The sequence below is a fragment of the Cajanus cajan genome, chromosome 10, assembly GCF_000230855.2.
Source record: "Cajanus cajan strain Asha chromosome 10, NIPB_CcT2T_4, whole genome shotgun sequence".
NCBI lineage: Eukaryota > Viridiplantae > Streptophyta > Magnoliopsida > Fabales > Fabaceae > Cajanus > Cajanus cajan.
The window spans coordinates 26,995,609-27,017,239 of record NC_138526.1 but is presented as its reverse complement, the minus strand read 5'-3'; the positions used below and the strand labels follow the sequence as shown (position 1 = coordinate 27,017,239).

The window sequence follows — 21,631 nt, the reverse complement described above, 5'->3', positions numbered from 1 at the left end:
TTAATCTATGCATTAAAAACTTTAAATTAAACTATTGGATCGTTAAAATTTGATATAATATATATAAAGGAGTTTAGAGATTTAATGAATTGAGTAAAATTTATATTAAAGATAATATATAATTAAGATTTGTAAGTTATTGATTAAATGAACATGGTGATTTAGTGATTAAAATTATTTAAACTACTTAAAATTTTTAAGTTGAGTCTTTACAAATTTTCATGATTATTTAGAAATTAAAACGAAGATATTATATATGTTAGAAACTAAAATAAAAAATAAAAGTGTTTATTTAGACTATTAAAAAAAAGAAAATACTTGATACCTCTTAATTTTAAAAAAATAAAATAAAAAATAAAATAAAATAATAGTTGTGAGTAATTACTTTAAAAAAATATATCAATAATTATTATTATTTTTAAAAAATTGAAGAATATAGTAGATTTAACGGACGATAAAAATTTTACCCCTCTTTTCTCTCTTCCTATGTTCAAATGGCTCGTCCTAGGTTTCTACCTTCCTAACTTTCTCTCTTCCTTCTCTCCCTTTCCTAATTCTAATTCCACCATTCTCACTCCCTTCGCCATGTCCAACAGGTAATTTTTCAAACCTCTCTTTTCTTCTGTTTTCAATTTCCATTTCCGTTTCACTGGTTTTTCCTTCGATCTCGTCTCGTGATTCTTCGATTTCTCCTATTAGGTTTTTTTTTCTTCTCCGTTGATTTATTTATTCTGTTATTTATTTTTCCTCATGTTTTCTTTTACTTTGCAAATGGAGGATGGACGAATTGTTCCTTTAGTTCAGTTAAAATCCCTAGTAGCCACGAGAGAACGACCCTTTTCTGGAACTGTGGAAACTGATAAGTTAAAATCCTGCAGAGCACTCTTCAAATCCTCCATTGCTATCTTAAAGGTACCTCTTCATCTCCCACTCCCCTTTGGTTATGACTTATTAGTGTGTGTGTGTGTGTTGGGTTTTGAAAATAAAATTTTGAAAAGGTTTGCCCAATGTTGGAAATGAAAAAGTTGTTCCTTTTTAATCAGCCGTGGACTGTAGTTTGCTGGTTTTGTGTGGCAAATCACCGGGGGGTAATGAAACTGCCAAAACTATAAAGACCAGTAACGCACTGAAGCTCCCTGACAATGGAGAATTCACCCTCTCTTTGCATTCTGAGGTGGATAAAGCTGTTATGCAAGGGTCTTTCCAAGTTCATTCCTACATGAATTCTCTTTCCACCAATCAATTTGGCAGGCTTCTCATTTGGTCTCCACTGTTGACATCAACACACGATGTCGTTTCACAGTATGTTTTGCACTCTTGCCTTATCTATGTTATGTGTTTTATCATGTGCCCTAGCTTTATTGTGCCTAAAATGATGTCTTGTCTTCTAATTTTCATGTCTAAATCTGGCATTATTTTTGTGCAGCAACTTTTGTAAGCTTCCAATTGGTACAGTTTGTGTTGCTGATGCTCAGACCAAGGGACGAGGTTTGATGTGAATGTTATGACATTTAGTGTTGCTGTGTGTGATTCTGTCCTTTTAAACTTCTATTCTAGTTTAAAGTCAGAGCTGCTCTGAGCACTTGAACTCTCAGGTCGGTCAAAGAATGTCTTGGAATCTCCATTGGGTTGCCTCATGTTTTCTTTTACTTTGCAAATGGAGGATGGACGAATTGTTCCTTTAGTTCAGTATGTGGTTTCCCTGGCTATCACAGAGGCAATCAAGGATATCTGTGACAAAAATGTAAGTGCTTTGTTTTGAAGTACTGGCTTGACACCTAGCCTGCTGCCAGTGAATTTGATGAGTGAAAGCTGTAATGAGGTTAACAAATTTAAGTATATGTATTTTCTATTTACATGATATAAATGTGCGGAAGTTGTTGACTAAATAAACTGAAAATTTTAGCACTTGTGGAAACTGATGGTCCTTTATATGATTCTGAGACAAACTGTCAAGTTGTACGCATCATTAAGGATGGTTTTGTTTACTTTGTATTTGGCAGTTTTCCTAATCGAATGCATGATTTGTCTCAATGTTAATTTTTTCCTGATTGTTTGGGATTGTGGGCCCTTAATACATTTTATTTCAACACTTTCCATTCCAGGGGTTACCTATTTGGAAGAGAAGATATTCTGGCAGCCTTTTTTAACAAATTTGAGGAATTTTATGGTTTACTTGTGAATCAAGGTATTGTACTACTATACTAGTTAACTCATGAGTTTGATGTTGCTTGTCAGTATCATTTCTAACATCATACATCAATTCTAGTTATTATTGTGTAAACATCATACCTGTGTACTTCATTCCTTTATCCCTCTCTTTCTCTGAAAAACCCATGTATAGATAAAATCTTTTAATCTGAATTAACTTCTTGAATGTGTGCTTCTCACCCTTGTGTATCAACCAAATTGGAAGATACTTCTAAACCTATCATTTTTATATCTAAAATTAATCAAGCTACTTATCATATATAGAATGGAAATTGTGGAAATTTATATTTTGGGGAAGCAGAAGAACAGGCAAGGGAGGAGAGAAGGATATAACTAAAGGGCATAGGATGCAACAGTGATGTATATAATTGAAAATTGCTTGCTTTCTTGTTTACCATTGCAAGTACAAAACTCCATGAGTCTCAATTTTCTGTTGTCCAGCGTCCCCCCCCCCCCCCCCCCTCTTTTAAAGATTTACTGTTTCTTTTAATGGCTTGTACTCATGGTTTCGAGAGTAATACCTGACACAACAATAAGTGGGTTTCAAGTTGCCTTGCACACGAGTATCTATAGAAAAATCATCTTTATAACAAACAATTATTTTTATAATCAAACTATTAATTTATCATCACTCACAACTAAATTATCAAGTGTCTGTTCCAATGTGTTATATATTAATATATTAATCCAATGTGTTATATGCTTGCTAATTTAGCTTTTTTTTTTAATTATTTTTTTTACGTTGTACAATCTTATGATGTCTCTTGTCTGTTGTTAGACATAATCATATCATGTTAACCTATCTCCCATGTTCAGAATAAAAAAGATAAGATTCCTCCTCATTGCAGATCCCTCTCCTGTCTAATACAACTTTTTTAATTAGGGAAAGGGGTGTAAGAGTCCATTATAAATTGATTTATTTGAACTGTTCATTAATTATATACTATTCGTCATAGAAATAAAGTTCTATTTATTGGTTGGCCATCTTTTATTATAAAGTAAAAGGTTCAGACCATTTTTTTCTTTGATTGCGTTTGGACTCATGCCAACATTTTATTAAACCGTTTTTTGAATTCATTTAGGAAGAAAAAATATGTTTTTTTTTTAATTGTATTTTACTAAACCCTAAGCATCTTTTATTATATATGATGTTTGAATTATGAATTGTTTTATTATTATGAACATTACTATTACCTTTTAAATTTATTTTGATGAAGCTTTTGCAATTTATATATATATATATATATATATATATATATATATATATTTGTTAAACAGGTAAAAATAATGTTAGTTATATTAAGAAATTTATTTAAAATTTAAAATATTAATTTTTGACAGAAATTTCCGTCGGAAATGGTTTTCATACATTTTCGACGGAAATTCTGTCGGAAATGTTCCAAAGAAATTTCCGATGGAATTTTCGTCGAAAATCTTCCCCAGAAATTTTTGACGAAAATGTCCTCCACAAATTTCTGACGGAATTTCCGTCGGAAATGTCCCCCATATATTTCCGACAGAATTTTTGTCAGAAATATCTGGGGGACATTTCCGTCAGAAATTTTCGACAGACACTTCCGTCGAAAATTTCAGACAAAATTTTCTGACAAAATTTGGTATTTTTGACGGATTTTTTTTTTTCGACAGCACTTTTTTCGACGGATTTAAATCCGTCGGAAATTTACTTGTTTCCTTCGAAAATTTTCGTTGGAAATTAGCATTTTTCTTGTAATGTACGAAGTCTAAAAGGATAAAGATTTCAGAGTTTCTTTTTGTAACTTCTCTCTAACTTTCTTGAAACAACTCTTAAACAACTAAACTACCAAACATATAGTTATTTAATTAATAAAATTAACTAAACAATCTTAAAATTCATGGTGTTATAAGAATGATGGTTGTTCTATTTAGTGGGAGTAATTATTAAGAAGAGTTTTTTTTGTTAAAATGATATATACGGATAAAAATAAAATATTTTAAATAAATATAAATAAATAAGTTCAAGAGTAAACGAATCTTAAAAAAAAAATTTAAAAATGATGTCCATTATATATAATATTGATTATTTCATGAATTAATAAATGGGAATTAATGTATGCCAGAGAAGAACCCATTTACAGAAAAGACCATATAAGAAAATTAATAACAATAAGATGATTTTCTCTCCGAACCATATATTCCGTTTCAGGCTACTCATTACTTTTTTTTAAAAAAAATATGGATAGTTATACTTTTTTTTCTTTTCTTTTTTGTTAAAGAAAAGTTTGACTATACCTGTTTTATTTTTTATTTTTACACAACAATGCTTGATTGTAACTGTCCCAGATAGAAGAATAATTTTTCGGATACCTAGACTGTCTAAAGAAAACGAGTAATTGAATCATTTTTATTTGCTTAAAGGACTTTTATGAATCATGATAAATTTTATCAGAGTCAAATGCATTTAACTATTTCAAGTTAGTTTGGTCTTTTCAGTTTAATTTATATACTAGTGGGTGTAAATACACATGCAATTAGGGAGATAATAAATGATTAATTAGATATTAAGAGATTTAAAGAAAAAATTTGTTAATTATTATTGTATAATTTTATAGAGTTAAAATTGTCTATAATAAAGTGAATAATAAATAGAAATTACTTTTTATATATAGATATAGATAAAGTAGATTAAATCTAAATTTAATATTATCAATGTAAAATACTTTATATTTCTATATATTTAGTAATATGTAATCATGTCAGGAAAAATAACAAATAATAGTATTAAGCAGAAATAAAATTAGATCTCCTTTTCTCCTATATAGATACTAGTAGGTTTTGAAAACAAGACAATTTTAGTAATACGTACAAAATAAAAAAAAAATAGAAATCAATAAACACCAAATTTTAACATGAAAAAATTATCAATGTAAGGTAAAAATCCACAAGACCTATTCTAGTAAAAATTTCACTAATAATAATTAATGAGTACACCACAAGTCTAGGATTACTAGAAATAACACCTCATCAATATAGTGGATAACAATACAAGAAAACTCTCAAATGAGTATCTAATCAAACAATAAAGAATCAAAATACACTAAATTGGTACCAAACACTTATCTGATTTCTCCTTATTCTGAAAGGTTGATCTCACATACCAAGAGTCATTATATCTAGTACTAATACAATTATTATTATTATTATTATTATTATTATTATTATTATTATTATTAAAGTTGACGTGAGCCCAAATAAATTGGTGACTCACTTGATAAATCTTCCTCTCATCGATTAATTGATAATAGTCAACCAAACCCACATTCTCTTTACAAATAACAAACTTTCCTATAAATAAGGCTTTTGTCATCATATTTGAGCCATTCTCTTCAGTATGAATTTTCTCCAATGATAATTGCTTCATCTCCAACACATCACGTATCCAACAATACCAAACCTCAATATGCTTTGACCTTAAATGAAAAGTCGAGTTCTTGTTGAGATGGATTGCACTTTGACTATCACAGTACAAAACATGGTTTCCTTGTGAAAGTCACAACTCTTGTAGGAATTTCTACATCCACAAGAGCTCCTTAACAAATTCTGTTACAATAATATATTTTACCTTTGTAGAAGATAGAGCAACACATTTCTACAATCTGGATTGCCATGACACTATTCTTTGCAAAAGTCATCATATAACCAAAAGTAGACTTCTTAGAATCCACATCACCAGCCATGTCTAAATTCGTGTAAGCATTCAACACAGGCTCACCACTTCCAAAACAAAAACATACTCTAGAAGTACCATTGAGATACCTAAGTATCCACTTCATAGCTTGTCAATGCTCTTTACCCGAATTAGAGAGAAAACGACTAACTACACCAATAGCATGAGAAATATTTGGTTTTGTACACACAATCCCATACATCAAGATACCAACTACAAGTGCATACAAAATCTTTTGCATTTCTTCTTTATCTTTCTCACTTGTAGGACATTCCTTAGAGCTTAACTTGAAGTGATATGCAAGTAGAGTACTAATAAACTTGGAATTGCCCATAATAAATCTCTCCAATACCTCCTCATTATACTTTTGTTGTGATAATCACAATTTACCATTCTTCCTATAACAAATAATCTTTATGCAAGAATTTGCCTTGCAAGACCCAAATCCTTCATTGCAAATGACTTTTTAGCTTTCTTTTGAGATTTTGAATTTCTCTCATGTTATGACCAACAATCAACATGTCATCCACATAAAGCAAGAGAATAATAAATTTTTCATCAAAAAATTTCTTGAAAAACACACAATGATCAAAAGAGGTTTTTTCATACCCATGATTCATCATGAAGGAATCAATTTTCCTATACCATTGTCTTGGACCTTGTTTGAGCCCATACAAACTTTTCTTTAATTTGCAGACAAGCTTCTTTTTTCCATTGACTACAAAACCATTAGGTTGCTCCATGTAAATTTCTTCCTCAAAGTCACCATGGAGGAAAGCGATCTTCACATCTGTAACATCCCAAATTTTATTCAATGAAAAGAAATATTTTTTTATGTATTTATTATGTGAATAAGTATTTTATTTATGTATTTTACTATTTACGTATACGTATTTTACTATTTATGTATACATATTTTTACTATTTATGTATACGTATTTTACTATTTACGAATACGTATGTATAAATAGTATTTTACTATGCAATTGCACAGTGAAGGGGCGGCTGAAACGTGGGCTGCGGATTCTTTCCGTTTCAAAATTTTAATTAATTTGAATATAATAATGAATAGTGCATAGTGCATAGTAATTTATAATATTATTTTAATGAATAGTGCATAGTGCATAGTAACTTCAAAAATTCTATAAATAGGGGCCTAAGGTTTTGAAAATTCAGAATTCTAGAGAGAAGGAAATTCTGGAGAAATAGAGAGAGAAAGTAAGAGAGAGAGAAGGAGAAAGAAAAGGAGGTTCTGCTCTAGTGCCTTGTTTAAGGAGAAAGAGGAAGAGATTCTGCCCTAATTCCGATTCCTTTTAAAGAAAGAAGAGAGGAGATTCTGCCCAAATTTCTGTAAACCCAGGTAAGGGGGGGAGTGGGAAACCTTGCTTGGGGGTGTGGGAATAATTGTTAAATAGTTTGTTTGTTGGATTGGCTCCCGATCTCTTGCTTGCTATTTATTTCTTTGAATATGTATTATTGATGTGATTTGTTTTATATCCTATTTATTTACATATTAGAATCTATTATTTGAATGGAAGGCTAAGCCTCCTAAGTATTTATAAATTTGTAATCTGTTATTTAAATGGAAGGCTGAGCCTCCTTATTATCTTATATTACCTTTTAAGCTTCCTACTTTACTTAAAAGATCTTAATATATTATTATTGAAAAATATGATACCTAAGCAACCTCTGGACTGTTGGATTGTTGGACTGTTGGACTATTGGACTGTTTGGACTGTTGGACTGTTTGGACTGTTGGACTATTGGACTATTAAATTGGATTATTGAAATAATTCTTAATTATGAAATATGAATATGATATGTGTAACATGCTAAAGGTTGAGTCTGTGAATGTATGACATGCATCATATGCACATATTACTCCAGGTGTGCCGCTGAGGCCGCATACCCACGACTAACAAGGTGTACCTTTGAGTCACCCACGATATGCTAACGAGGTGTATGAACACCAGTGATAGGTGTGCCTTCGGGACACCAGTGATGTAACATGCTAACGAGGTGTATGAACACCAGTGATAGGTGTACCTTTGGGTCACCAGTAATAAATTCTGAAACTTCTGTATGGCGCCACATGCATACATTAGTGAGTCAAGTCAAGGAAATCATTATACATAAGCATATATGTGAGATTGATTATATATGTGAATTATATTGCGTGTGTGTGTGCTATTTAACTTTTATTTCTATATCTGCAACTGAGTGAGAAGTTTCTCACTCCCTTGTCATTTTTGTGTATTTAAATTATGATGCAGATAATTAGCATGAGGCTAAGCATGTTGGTGGTGAAGCTTAGGCTTCTGTTTGGGTTTCGCTCTGATAAGATGTGACATCGGGATTAGCTAGACTTATTGTTAAATTATTATTATTTTTCTTTTGTAATTTTTATGTTATTTATGTTGAAAGTGTGTATTTTTGTCATATTATAATTTTACTAAAAGATTATAAGTTAATTCCTAACTAGGAGGCCCTGCCACCTTTACTGGGATTAATCTATAATCTTTATTTTATTATTTCTTGACAATTTGATACTTACAGTTGAAAATTATGAATGTGCATCTTTTACCCAATGATACTTGAGATAATTATTTTATATTAGACTAAGAAAGAATTTATATATAGATGGTTTATATCTATTGTAATTATGTTGGGGTAGAGGGTGTCACATTTAGTGGTATCAGAGCAAGTCGATTTTATCAACCGTGTGTGTTATGTGCTTATCATGACTCTGTTGTGTACTCTGACTATGTCTTGTTTGTTGTGTACTATGATGATGATGTTCGTCCTGTGTTGATATTGTTGAGTTTGAGATTGTTAAGTTAGTTTGTAATCAGAGGAATGATAATCATGATAGTGTTAGCCAACTCGAATTATTAGAACCTTGGATGGGAGGTGATATATTGAGTGTACTAAGAGTTTATGATTGGTGAAGTTTCTGACATCTATAGTTATAGCAGGTTGAATCTAAAGGTGGTTGTCTCTTTGGTGAGAGATCGAAATGATGTTAATTCCCTTAAGTGTTATTATTGGTATGTTAATTATTTATGGTTTAGGTAGCATGTGAGTTGTTTTGATTGAGAAAAGTAAGGAGAGACTTGAATGAGAAATTAAGTAGTGAATTTGGAAAAAGTTGAGGTATTTTGTGGCATTAGATATATTGATACATTATTGCTATTTGGTGTCGAAAATATTTTCATTATAGTTTGTTATGATAGTATGAGTATTATATCGACAAAATTTATATTTTGAGGTCTTTATGAAGAATATGGCTTTAGATATTATCTTTTCAATAGAACTAGGATAAGATGAAACAAAAATCTAGAACTTCAAGTTATGACTGCCTTGGTGATTAGAAATTTAGTAAGCACTGAATTTATTAGTGGTGATATTTGAATCTTTAGCTAAAGAGATGATCTCTTGGAAATCTTATGTCTTCATAAAGAGTTGTAGCTTATTCACTTAACTTTCGTTTGAGATAGGTTTGAAATCATTTGGACGAATACAACTCTGTGTGTCAGGTAGATATATGCTATCATGATATTTTGAGTTGTTAGGCATAAAAATAGATTTAAACTAGATTGTCTAAGTATGAATTTGGATTGTATGAGGTGAGTATTTTAGACCATGAAATTTCTTGCGGAGGAAGATCTACTTAAGTTATGCTTAAGTGAGAGATACTTGAGTCAATTAGTAAAATCAGGAGTCTTGTTTGATAGTTTATATGAAAATTCAGTGAGTAATTTTTTTTTTAACAACTGTTCATGGTTTAAACTGCTCTCACTATAAAAATTGCTTTTGCCTTCGTTTCTTTGGTTATTAAGATGTTTCAGTTCACTAGGTTGTTTCTTGCCTACCCTTGGAATCAACCGTAAGGATAATCTATATCAGGAATTCTTGAACCTTTGTATATTTTTAACTACCCAAATCATTTCGTTGCTTACTTCTTTGAATTACTTACTATTACCTTTGACTGAATTGACTAGAAAGGAGTTACATTAGTATGGGATAACAATTGAGGAAATAGTTTTCAAACTCTTAAGGAAAGATTGACTAGTGTTAATATTACTAGATTTTAGTAAGATTATTGTGATATATAAATATGTCTCTGAAAATAGGTTTAGGAAGAATATTGTGACAAGAAGAAAAGATAGTAGCTTATGTTTCTAAGAAATTGAAAATTCATGAGAGAAATTACCTTACCCATAACCTTGTTAGCGACTTTGTCATTTATATTAAGATTTGGAGACACTAACTATATGATTCTATGGTTGAGGTATTTAGTGATCATAAGAACCTTAAATATATTTTGACCAAAGGGGTTGAATACGAGATAAAAAGAAATAGTTGAAATTTCTTAAGGAGTAAAATTTTGATCTTATTATTTGGTTAAAGCCATTGTGGTGATTGATGTTTTGAGGAAATCTTTATCTTTCATTATGATTAGAGAGATGAATCTTTTTGGCTTAAATTAGAAATTTAAGTTTGGATTATAAGGTTACTTCTAGTATTGTGAGATTAAGTATGAATAGCGAATGGATTGTTGAAGAAAATTATAGGAGCATAATTAGTTGATTTATTTTGGTAACAAGTTATAAGGCTATAGGTTAAGGTGATGGATATGATTATGACTTGGGTGAAGATGAAATGGTGAAACTAGAGAACTGATATGGATACCGAGTGTACATTATGCTTAGGTACCTGATCTTTAGAATTGATCATAGAAGAGTTTGAATTGGTTGTAGATAGAGTAGTAAAATTAGTGATCTGATATGTGTATCTAATGCTTAGGTGTTGATGTTGTGGCAAATATCTGGATTACAATGATAACCAAATTATTATTTTGATGATTTAAGGATTGAATTTGATTGCAGAATTTAGAAACTTATGCTTGATGTGTAAGATTACCCTAGTAGCATTGAATTATTTATGTTGGAAGTAACTATCAGATTAATAGATGAGATTAGAGGAACTAGGAGTTAGATCCTTTATTAGTGACCCAAATAAGCAAGAGATTAGAAAGGACACAGTTGAATGTTTAGTTATAAAACTTGAAAGGACATAAGAGTACTCTTAACATTTATTTAGGAGTTACTAAAATGTATCAGAGTGGCGCAAGGGAAGCGTGATGGTCTAATATGGAAAGAGAAGTAGAGAACTTGAATCAAGATATGGAGAGTGAGTTTAAATTTGGAGTGGATGGAGTTTTGAGATTTAAGGATAAGTTGTGCATTCCTAGTGTGCTAGAATTTAATAAAGCAATCCTAGAAGAAAGTCATAAGAGTATCTTTAGTATTCATTCAGAAACTACTAAGATGTACCAAAATCTTAAGAAGATATTTTGTGACCTAAGATGAAGAGAAGAGTAAAGCAATTGTATATTTATGGTTAGCATACTAGAAGTTTTTAAGAATCTTGTAGCACTTAGATGCTCCATTTTGGAAGTAAGATGGTGAATAGATAGACCCTAGTGGAAGATTTGTCTAAGACGCTTAAGAAATTGATTTTGTTTGTGTTTAAGTGGATAAATTCGTCAAGATCTTTCCCTAAGCAAATCCTTTGAGGAAATTGATAAAAGTTGTACATCAACAAGGTAGTGATGTTGCATAAGAATTAGAAGTAAGAATGCAAAGAGTTTACCATTGCAAAAATTTCGGGGACGAAATTTCTAAAAGGAGGGGAGAATTGTAACATCCCAAATTTTATTCAATGAAAAGAAATATTTTTTTATGTATTTATTATGTGAATAAGTATTTTATTTATGTATTTTACTATTTACGTATACGTATTTTACTATTTATGTATACATATTTTTACTATTTATGTATACGTATTTTACTATTTACGAATACGTATGTATAAATAGTATTTTACTATGCAATTGCACAGTGAAGGGGCGGCTGAAACGTGGGCTGCGGATTCTTTCCGTTTCAAAATTTTAATTAATTTGAATATAATAATGAATAGTGCATAGTGCATAGTAATTTATAATATTATTTTAATGAATAGTGCATAGTGCATAGTAACTTCAAAAATTCTATAAATAGGGGCCTAAGGTTTTGAAAATTCAGAATTCTAGAGAGAAGGAAATTCTGGAGAAATAGAGAGAGAAAGTAAGAGAGAGAGAAGGAGAAAGAAAAGGAGGTTCTGCTCTAGTGCCTTGTTTAAGGAGAAAGAGGAAGAGATTCTGCCCTAATTCCGATTCCTTTTAAAGAAAGAAGAGAGGAGATTCTGCCCAAATTTCTGTAAACCCAGGTAAGGGGGGGAGTGGGAAACCTTGCTTGGGGGTGTGGGAATAATTGTTAAATAGTTTGTTTGTTGGATTGGCTCCCGATCTCTTGCTTGCTATTTATTTCTTTGAATATGTATTATTGATGTGATTTGTTTTATATCCTATTTATTTACATATTAGAATCTATTATTTGAATGGAAGGCTAAGCCTCCTAAGTATTTATAAATTTGTAATCTGTTATTTAAATGGAAGGCTGAGCCTCCTTATTATCTTATATTACCTTTTAAGCTTCCTACTTTACTTAAAAGATCTTAATATATTATTATTGAAAAATATGATACCTAAGCAACCTCTGGACTGTTGGATTGTTGGACTGTTGGACTATTGGACTGTTTGGACTGTTGGACTGTTTGGACTGTTGGACTATTGGACTATTAAATTGGATTATTGAAATAATTCTTAATTATGAAATATGAATATGATATGTGTAACATGCTAAAGGTTGAGTCTGTGAATGTATGACATGCATCATATGCACATATTACTCCAGGTGTGCCGCTGAGGCCGCATACCCACGACTAACAAGGTGTACCTTTGAGTCACCCACGATATGCTAACGAGGTGTATGAACACCAGTGATAGGTGTGCCTTCGGGACACCAGTGATGTAACATGCTAACGAGGTGTATGAACACCAGTGATAGGTGTACCTTTGGGTCACCAGTAATAAATTCTGAAACTTCTGTATGGCGCCACATGCATACATTAGTGAGTCAAGTCAAGGAAATCATTATACATAAGCATATATGTGAGATTGATTATATATGTGAATTATATTGCGTGTGTGTGTGCTATTTAACTTTTATTTCTATATCTGCAACTGAGTGAGAAGTTTCTCACTCCCTTGTCATTTTTGTGTATTTAAATTATGATGCAGATAATTAGCATGAGGCTAAGCATGTTGGTGGTGAAGCTTAGGCTTCTGTTTGGGTTTCGCTCTGATAAGATGTGACATCGGGATTAGCTAGACTTATTGTTAAATTATTATTATTTTTCTTTTGTAATTTTTATGTTATTTATGTTGAAAGTGTGTATTTTTGTCATATTATAATTTTACTAAAAGATTATAAGTTAATTCCTAACTAGGAGGCCCTGCCACCTTTACTGGGATTAATCTATAATCTTTATTTTATTATTTCTTGACAATTTGATACTTACAGTTGAAAATTATGAATGTGCATCTTTTACCCAATGATACTTGAGATAATTATTTTATATTAGACTAAGAAAGAATTTATATATAGATGGTTTATATCTATTGTAATTATGTTGGGGTAGAGGGTGTCACATTTAGTGGTATCAGAGCAAGTCGATTTTATCAACCGTGTGTGTTATGTGCTTATCATGACTCTGTTGTGTACTCTGACTATGTCTTGTTTGTTGTGTACTATGATGATGATGTTCGTCCTGTGTTGATATTGTTGAGTTTGAGATTGTTAAGTTAGTTTGTAATCAGAGGAATGATAATCATGATAGTGTTAGCCAACTCGAATTATTAGAACCTTGGATGGGAGGTGATATATTGAGTGTACTAAGAGTTTATGATTGGTGAAGTTTCTGACATCTATAGTTATAGCAGGTTGAATCTAAAGGTGGTTGTCTCTTTGGTGAGAGATCGAAATGATGTTAATTCCCTTAAGTGTTATTATTGGTATGTTAATTATTTATGGTTTAGGTAGCATGTGAGTTGTTTTGATTGAGAAAAGTAAGGAGAGACTTGAATGAGAAATTAAGTAGTGAATTTGGAAAAAGTTGAGGTATTTTGTGGCATTAGATATATTGATACATTATTGCTATTTGGTGTCGAAAATATTTTCATTATAGTTTGTTATGATAGTATGAGTATTATATCGACAAAATTTATATTTTGAGGTCTTTATGAAGAATATGGCTTTAGATATTATCTTTTCAATAGAACTAGGATAAGATGAAACAAAAATCTAGAACTTCAAGTTATGACTGCCTTGGTGATTAGAAATTTAGTAAGCACTGAATTTATTAGTGGTGATATTTGAATCTTTAGCTAAAGAGATGATCTCTTGGAAATCTTATGTCTTCATAAAGAGTTGTAGCTTATTCACTTAACTTTCGTTTGAGATAGGTTTGAAATCATTTGGACGAATACAACTCTGTGTGTCAGGTAGATATATGCTATCATGATATTTTGAGTTGTTAGGCATAAAAATAGATTTAAACTAGATTGTCTAAGTATGAATTTGGATTGTATGAGGTGAGTATTTTAGACCATGAAATTTCTTGCGGAGGAAGATCTACTTAAGTTATGCTTAAGTGAGAGATACTTGAGTCAATTAGTAAAATCAGGAGTCTTGTTTGATAGTTTATATGAAAATTCAGTGAGTAATTTTTTTTTTAACAACTGTTCATGGTTTAAACTGCTCTCACTATAAAAATTGCTTTTGCCTTCGTTTCTTTGGTTATTAAGATGTTTCAGTTCACTAGGTTGTTTCTTGCCTACCCTTGGAATCAACCGTAAGGATAATCTATATCAGGAATTCTTGAACCTTTGTATATTTTTAACTACCCAAATCATTTCGTTGCTTACTTCTTTGAATTACTTACTATTACCTTTGACTGAATTGACTAGAAAGGAGTTACATTAGTATGGGATAACAATTGAGGAAATAGTTTTCAAACTCTTAAGGAAAGATTGACTAGTGTTAATATTACTAGATTTTAGTAAGATTATTGTGATATATAAATATGTCTCTGAAAATAGGTTTAGGAAGAATATTGTGACAAGAAGAAAAGATAGTAGCTTATGTTTCTAAGAAATTGAAAATTCATGAGAGAAATTACCTTACCCATAACCTTGTTAGCGACTTTGTCATTTATATTAAGATTTGGAGACACTAACTATATGATTCTATGGTTGAGGTATTTAGTGATCATAAGAACCTTAAATATATTTTGACCAAAGGGGTTGAATACGAGATAAAAAGAAATAGTTGAAATTTCTTAAGGAGTAAAATTTTGATCTTATTATTTGGTTAAAGCCATTGTGGTGATTGATGTTTTGAGGAAATCTTTATCTTTCATTATGATTAGAGAGATGAATCTTTTTGGCTTAAATTAGAAATTTAAGTTTGGATTATAAGGTTACTTCTAGTATTGTGAGATTAAGTATGAATAGCGAATGGATTGTTGAAGAAAATTATAGGAGCATAATTAGTTGATTTATTTTGGTAACAAGTTATAAGGCTATAGGTTAAGGTGATGGATATGATTATGACTTGGGTGAAGATGAAATGGTGAAACTAGAGAACTGATATGGATACCGAGTGTACATTATGCTTAGGTACCTGATCTTTAGAATTGATCATAGAAGAGTTTGAATTGGTTGTAGATAGAGTAGTAAAATTAGTGATCTGATATGTGTATCTAATGCTTAGGTGTTGATGTTGTGGCAAATATCTGGATTACAATGATAACCAAATTATTATTTTGATGATTTAAGGATTGAATTTGATTGCAGAATTTAGAAACTTATGCTTGATGTGTAAGATTACCCTAGTAGCATTGAATTATTTATGTTGGAAGTAACTATCAGATTAATAGATGAGATTAGAGGAACTAGGAGTTAGATCCTTTATTAGTGACCCAAATAAGCAAGAGATTAGAAAGGACACAGTTGAATGTTTAGTTATAAAACTTGAAAGGACATAAGAGTACTCTTAACATTTATTTAGGAGTTACTAAAATGTATCAGAGTGGCGCAAGGGAAGCGTGATGGTCTAATATGGAAAGAGAAGTAGAGAACTTGAATCAAGATATGGAGAGTGAGTTTAAATTTGGAGTGGATGGAGTTTTGAGATTTAAGGATAAGTTGTGCATTCCTAGTGTGCTAGAATTTAATAAAGCAATCCTAGAAGAAAGTCATAAGAGTATCTTTAGTATTCATTCAGAAACTACTAAGATGTACCAAAATCTTAAGAAGATATTTTGTGACCTAAGATGAAGAGAAGAGTAAAGCAATTGTATATTTATGGTTAGCATACTAGAAGTTTTTAAGAATCTTGTAGCACTTAGATGCTCCATTTTGGAAGTAAGATGGTGAATAGATAGACCCTAGTGGAAGATTTGTCTAAGACGCTTAAGAAATTGATTTTGTTTGTGTTTAAGTGGATAAATTCGTCAAGATCTTTCCCTAAGCAAATCCTTTGAGGAAATTGATAAAAGTTGTACATCAACAAGGTAGTGATGTTGCATAAGAATTAGAAGTAAGAATGCAAAGAGTTTACCATTGCAAAAATTTCGGGGACGAAATTTCTAAAAGGAGGGGAGAATTGTAACATCCCAAATTTTATTCAATGAAAAGAAATATTTTTTTATGTATTTATTATGTGAATAAGTATTTTATTTATGTATTTTACTATTTACGTATACGTATTTTACTATTTATGTATACATATTTTTACTATTTATGTATACGTATTTTACTATTTACGAATACGTATGTATAAATAGTATTTTACTATGCAATTGCACAGTGAAGGGGCGGCTGAAACGTGGGCTGCGGATTCTTTCCGTTTCAAAATTTTAATTAATTTGAATATAATAATGAATAGTGCATAGTGCATAGTAATTTATAATATTATTTTAATGAATAGTGCATAGTGCATAGTAACTTCAAAAATTCTATAAATAGGGGCCTAAGGTTTTGAAAATTCAGAATTCTAGAGAGAAGGAAATTCTGGAGAAATAGAGAGAGAAAGTAAGAGAGAGAGAAGGAGAAAGAAAAGGAGGTTCTGCTCTAGTGCCTTGTTTAAGGAGAAAGAGGAAGAGATTCTGCCCTAATTCCGATTCCTTTTAAAGAAAGAAGAGAGGAGATTCTGCCCAAATTTCTGTAAACCCAGGTAAGGGGGGGAGTGGGAAACCTTGCTTGGGGGTGTGGGAATAATTGTTAAATAGTTTGTTTGTTGGATTGGCTCCCGATCTCTTGCTTGCTATTTATTTCTTTGAATATGTATTATTGATGTGATTTGTTTTATATCCTATTTATTTACATATTAGAATCTATTATTTGAATGGAAGGCTAAGCCTCCTAAGTATTTATAAATTTGTAATCTGTTATTTAAATGGAAGGCTGAGCCTCCTTATTATCTTATATTACCTTTTAAGCTTCCTACTTTACTTAAAAGATCTTAATATATTATTATTGAAAAATATGATACCTAAGCAACCTCTGGACTGTTGGATTGTTGGACTGTTGGACTATTGGACTGTTTGGACTGTTGGACTGTTTGGACTGTTGGACTATTGGACTATTAAATTGGATTATTGAAATAATTCTTAATTATGAAATATGAATATGATATGTGTAACATGCTAAAGGTTGAGTCTGTGAATGTATGACATGCATCATATGCACATATTACTCCAGGTGTGCCGCTGAGGCCGCATACCCACGACTAACAAGGTGTACCTTTGAGTCACCCACGATATGCTAACGAGGTGTATGAACACCAGTGATAGGTGTGCCTTCGGGACACCAGTGATGTAACATGCTAACGAGGTGTATGAACACCAGTGATAGGTGTACCTTTGGGTCACCAGTAATAAATTCTGAAACTTCTGTATGGCGCCACATGCATACATTAGTGAGTCAAGTCAAGGAAATCATTATACATAAGCATATATGTGAGATTGATTATATATGTGAATTATATTGCGTGTGTGTGTGCTATTTAACTTTTATTTCTATATCTGCAACTGAGTGAGAAGTTTCTCACTCCCTTGTCATTTTTGTGTATTTAAATTATGATGCAGATAATTAGCATGAGGCTAAGCATGTTGGTGGTGAAGCTTAGGCTTCTGTTTGGGTTTCGCTCTGATAAGATGTGACATCGGGATTAGCTAGACTTATTGTTAAATTATTATTATTTTTCTTTTGTAATTTTTATGTTATTTATGTTGAAAGTGTGTATTTTTGTCATATTATAATTTTACTAAAAGATTATAAGTTAATTCCTAACTAGGAGGCCCTGCCACCTTTACTGGGATTAATCTATAATCTTTATTTTATTATTTCTTGACAATTTGATACTTACAGTTGAAAATTATGAATGTGCATCTTTTACCCAATGATACTTGAGATAATTATTTTATATTAGACTAAGAAAGAATTTATATATAGATGGTTTATATCTATTGTAATTATGTTGGGGTAGAGGGTGTCACAACATCAAGTTTTCAACATCCAAATTTAAATTAATTACTAGGCCAAGCACAACTCTGATTGAAGATGTCTTGACATAGGTGAAAATATTTCTTCAAAATCAACTATTTTCTTCTAAATGAAACCCTTCACAACCAACCTTGTCTTGTGCCTTGGTTGTGAGCAATTATCCTCTGATTTCAACTTCAACATCCATTTATTTTTGAGTGTTTTCTTGCCTTGGGGCAACTTCACCAACTCAAATGTATGGTTCTCATGTAAGGATTTTATCTCCTTTTTTCATGGCTATATACCATTTATCATTCTCTTCATATGACATAACTACTTCATAGCTCTTTGGCTCTCCCCCACTAGTCAACAATACATACTCATGGGGGAATATTTTTGTGAAGGTCGAAACTCTGTAATAGATCTTCTCAACTGAGGCACTATTGGTGGTTCAAGAGGAACAAACTCTACTTGTTCATTAACTTGTGGCTCTAACACATCAACTATATTCTCCACATTTTCATTCACATCTCCCCTATTGTGAGTGGCTTTGGTGGGAGGTTCTGGCTCAATATCAATGTCTCCATGAATAACTTGTTTTTGGCTTTTCCTTCTTGTTAATATTTTTTTATGGTTTAGTCTTCCAAAAAAATAACATCTCAACTTTTGACAATCTTTTTATCAACTAGATCCCAAAACCTCTAACCAAAATCATCATGACCATAGAAAAGACATTGTTTAGACATACCATCAAGCTTAAATCTTTCATCACTAGAGAAATGCCTTGCAACCAAGCACCATCAAATGACTATAGGAGACATTTTCCCTTCTCCACACCCTCTTTGGAACATCTATCAAGAGGAATAAAGGGAGGAAGGTTGATAAAGTCCATTGCAATTCTTAAAGCTTCATCCCAAAAGGCTTTAGGTAATTTGGCATGAGAGAGCATGCATCTGATTCTATCATTAATTGTGTGGTTCATTCTTTCTGTAACCCCATTGTGTTGAGGGGTCTTTGGAACTATCTACTCATCAAGCTTGATGTCATGGTCCCTACAATAATGATAAAATGGACCCCTGTATTCGACATGATTATTTGCTCTAATACACTTCAACAATTTTCTTATTTCTATTTCAACATTTGCATGAAAGTGTTTGAACATGTAACGACCCGCCATGGTCCCTACACTTAGTGGAATTGCACTACTACTAGTTAACTAAGAGAATATTAAATTTGATAACACATACATGCAGGTATATATATACAAATAAAAATAACAACTACGTTTCTAAATATAAAATATAACACTACATATGTACAGTCATCCAAAATAATAACTCCTAGTGCCGGTCAAGCACAAACTACTGTTACCCCCAGAAGGTAACTCTAACACTAGGATAAAATCCTCGACTCGTAGTAGTCACCTCAAGTCCAAGCTATCCCTGACCTGCTCCCATAGCAAGTATGATCATCGCAGTCCCACCACTTAGAAATATAAGGGTAAGCTAGAGTTCAAAAAATCAATCATACAAGCACAAAATCAAATCTTTTCTACACAATCATCCAACTATCAATCATATTCATAGAGTCACAACATACACTCTATCCAATACTACTCATGCATAAAATATAATCCACCAATCATGAAGTCAAACACCACACACTTCATCATATTAACAATCATGCAATAAATGCATCTCATGATAGATATCAATGCATATCAATCATCTAATGCGTCGTCACGCATACACCTAGGAGATCTCCCTAACAACAGAGCTGTATAAGTTACATCCTATCCTATCAAAACCACCCTAACCGTTTTCATGCCCAATACGCCCGCTCGGTCACAGCTAAACAAGATATAATCCTCACTCGGGTTTACTCGGATGATGTCACTTACACAATTGGAAGTCCAGATCCACCGTCAGGTATAACACAGCTTGGTACGGGCTTACCACGACCTTGGCATGTATAACCAAGTCAATTGTGAAGTTAGCCCACCGACTATCCACAAGGATCCACGCACTTTCCCGAGTACTTGGTTAAGGGAATAACCTTCGACCTCATAGCCTGCTCTAACACTAGCTAAGGACTTAGAGGAGACTCACCCAACCCAGTGGCCTACCTGAGCACCACTCTCCCAAATCTAGTGGCCTACTTGAGCACCACTCTCATATATCAATGGCCTATCCAAACACCACTCTCAAGAGACTCTATGTGAGCTCTTCTAGTTTGAAAATACTTTTCCTCTCCTCAAGTCCTAGGCTAGACTCATGCCATAAGGCATCACATGCAATTATGCATCACACATCATACATGGTCTGCCACTATCATGATCAATAAACATACTCATATGAACATATACACATGTCATATCATATTTAAACATTCATATATATCATTACCAAGCATACATATGAATCACATATCATAATACATCATATATCATACATACATGATCTAAAACTTCAACTTTCAACACATGCCGAAACATCATTTCAAATATCACAAATAAACATGTTCACGCCCTACGCAGCCTAAGTGCGCTTGTCCTAATCCCAATCAGAGAGTTCAAAACTCTCATCCAAACTAACAAATCCAGCCACATGCAAACACAAAACACAATGCATAGGCTCCATACAACTAAAAAATAAACTTAAATCTCACATGCATCCAACCTATGCATCAAAATCATCAAAATCCTCTTTTTTTCTCAAAACCCCAAAAATGAGATTTTCTTCAATCCATCTATGGATTCTCAACCTTCATGCATCAATTGAGTTTCTAAACTCACATGCAACCTAAAAAACAAACATTCTAGCTTTCCTCACCTGAAAATTGGCTCAAAATGGCCAAGAACTGAGGAGAAGTAGATTTTCCTTCCAAAGCTCAACCTGAACTTCAATCCACCAAAAGCAATCTTTCTAGTCTGAATTTCAAGAAAAGACAGAAGACATTAGTGATCTAGAGGAGAAAAAGAATCATATAGAGAAATTTGGGAGAGAAAAGAGTTCACAGACCCAGAGTCTTTCTCTCTAAAACTTCTCTCTAAAAACTTCATTTCCTCCTCAACCACACAACCCCTATTTATAGAAGTTCAGGAGTGGCCAGAACGGCCCGTTTCGAATCTGGAACGGCTCGTTCTGCACCCCTTCATCATGTGTAAAAATCACATGCAGAACGACCCGTTTTGAAACCAGAACAACCCATTTTGGGACTCATCC

At 32.1% G+C, this 21,631-nt stretch overlaps 1 protein-coding gene across 6 annotated transcripts in view; it reads left to right on the top strand.

The window, feature by feature from the left end:
• The first annotated feature begins 465 nt into the window (after positions 1-465).
• The window catches only part of LOC109788853 (biotin--protein ligase 2), a 31,908-nt gene continuing 10,742 nt past the window's right edge, over positions 466-21,631 (top strand). Inside the window, exons 1-10 of one of the 6 annotated variants that reach the window (XR_014430401.1) lie at positions 466-596; positions 778-912; positions 1,044-1,302; positions 1,427-1,488; positions 1,596-1,744; positions 2,106-2,188; positions 7,094-7,277; positions 8,191-12,187; positions 13,101-17,097; positions 18,011-18,325. Coding sequence is in view for 4 of the 6 variants with exons in the window: in XM_083066022.1 (XP_082922148.1) it covers positions 1,190-1,302; positions 1,427-1,488; positions 1,596-1,744; positions 2,106-2,150 (369 nt within the window). In the remaining 2 variants the exon portion in view is untranslated. Of the gene's footprint in view, positions 597-777; positions 913-1,043; positions 1,303-1,426; positions 1,745-2,105; positions 2,378-2,475; positions 2,759-7,093; positions 7,278-8,190; positions 12,188-13,100; positions 17,098-18,010; positions 18,326-21,631 lie in introns of those variants that run through there. The other 5 variants (XR_014430400.1, XM_083066022.1, XM_083066021.1 and 2 more) reach the window with 5 other exon arrangements.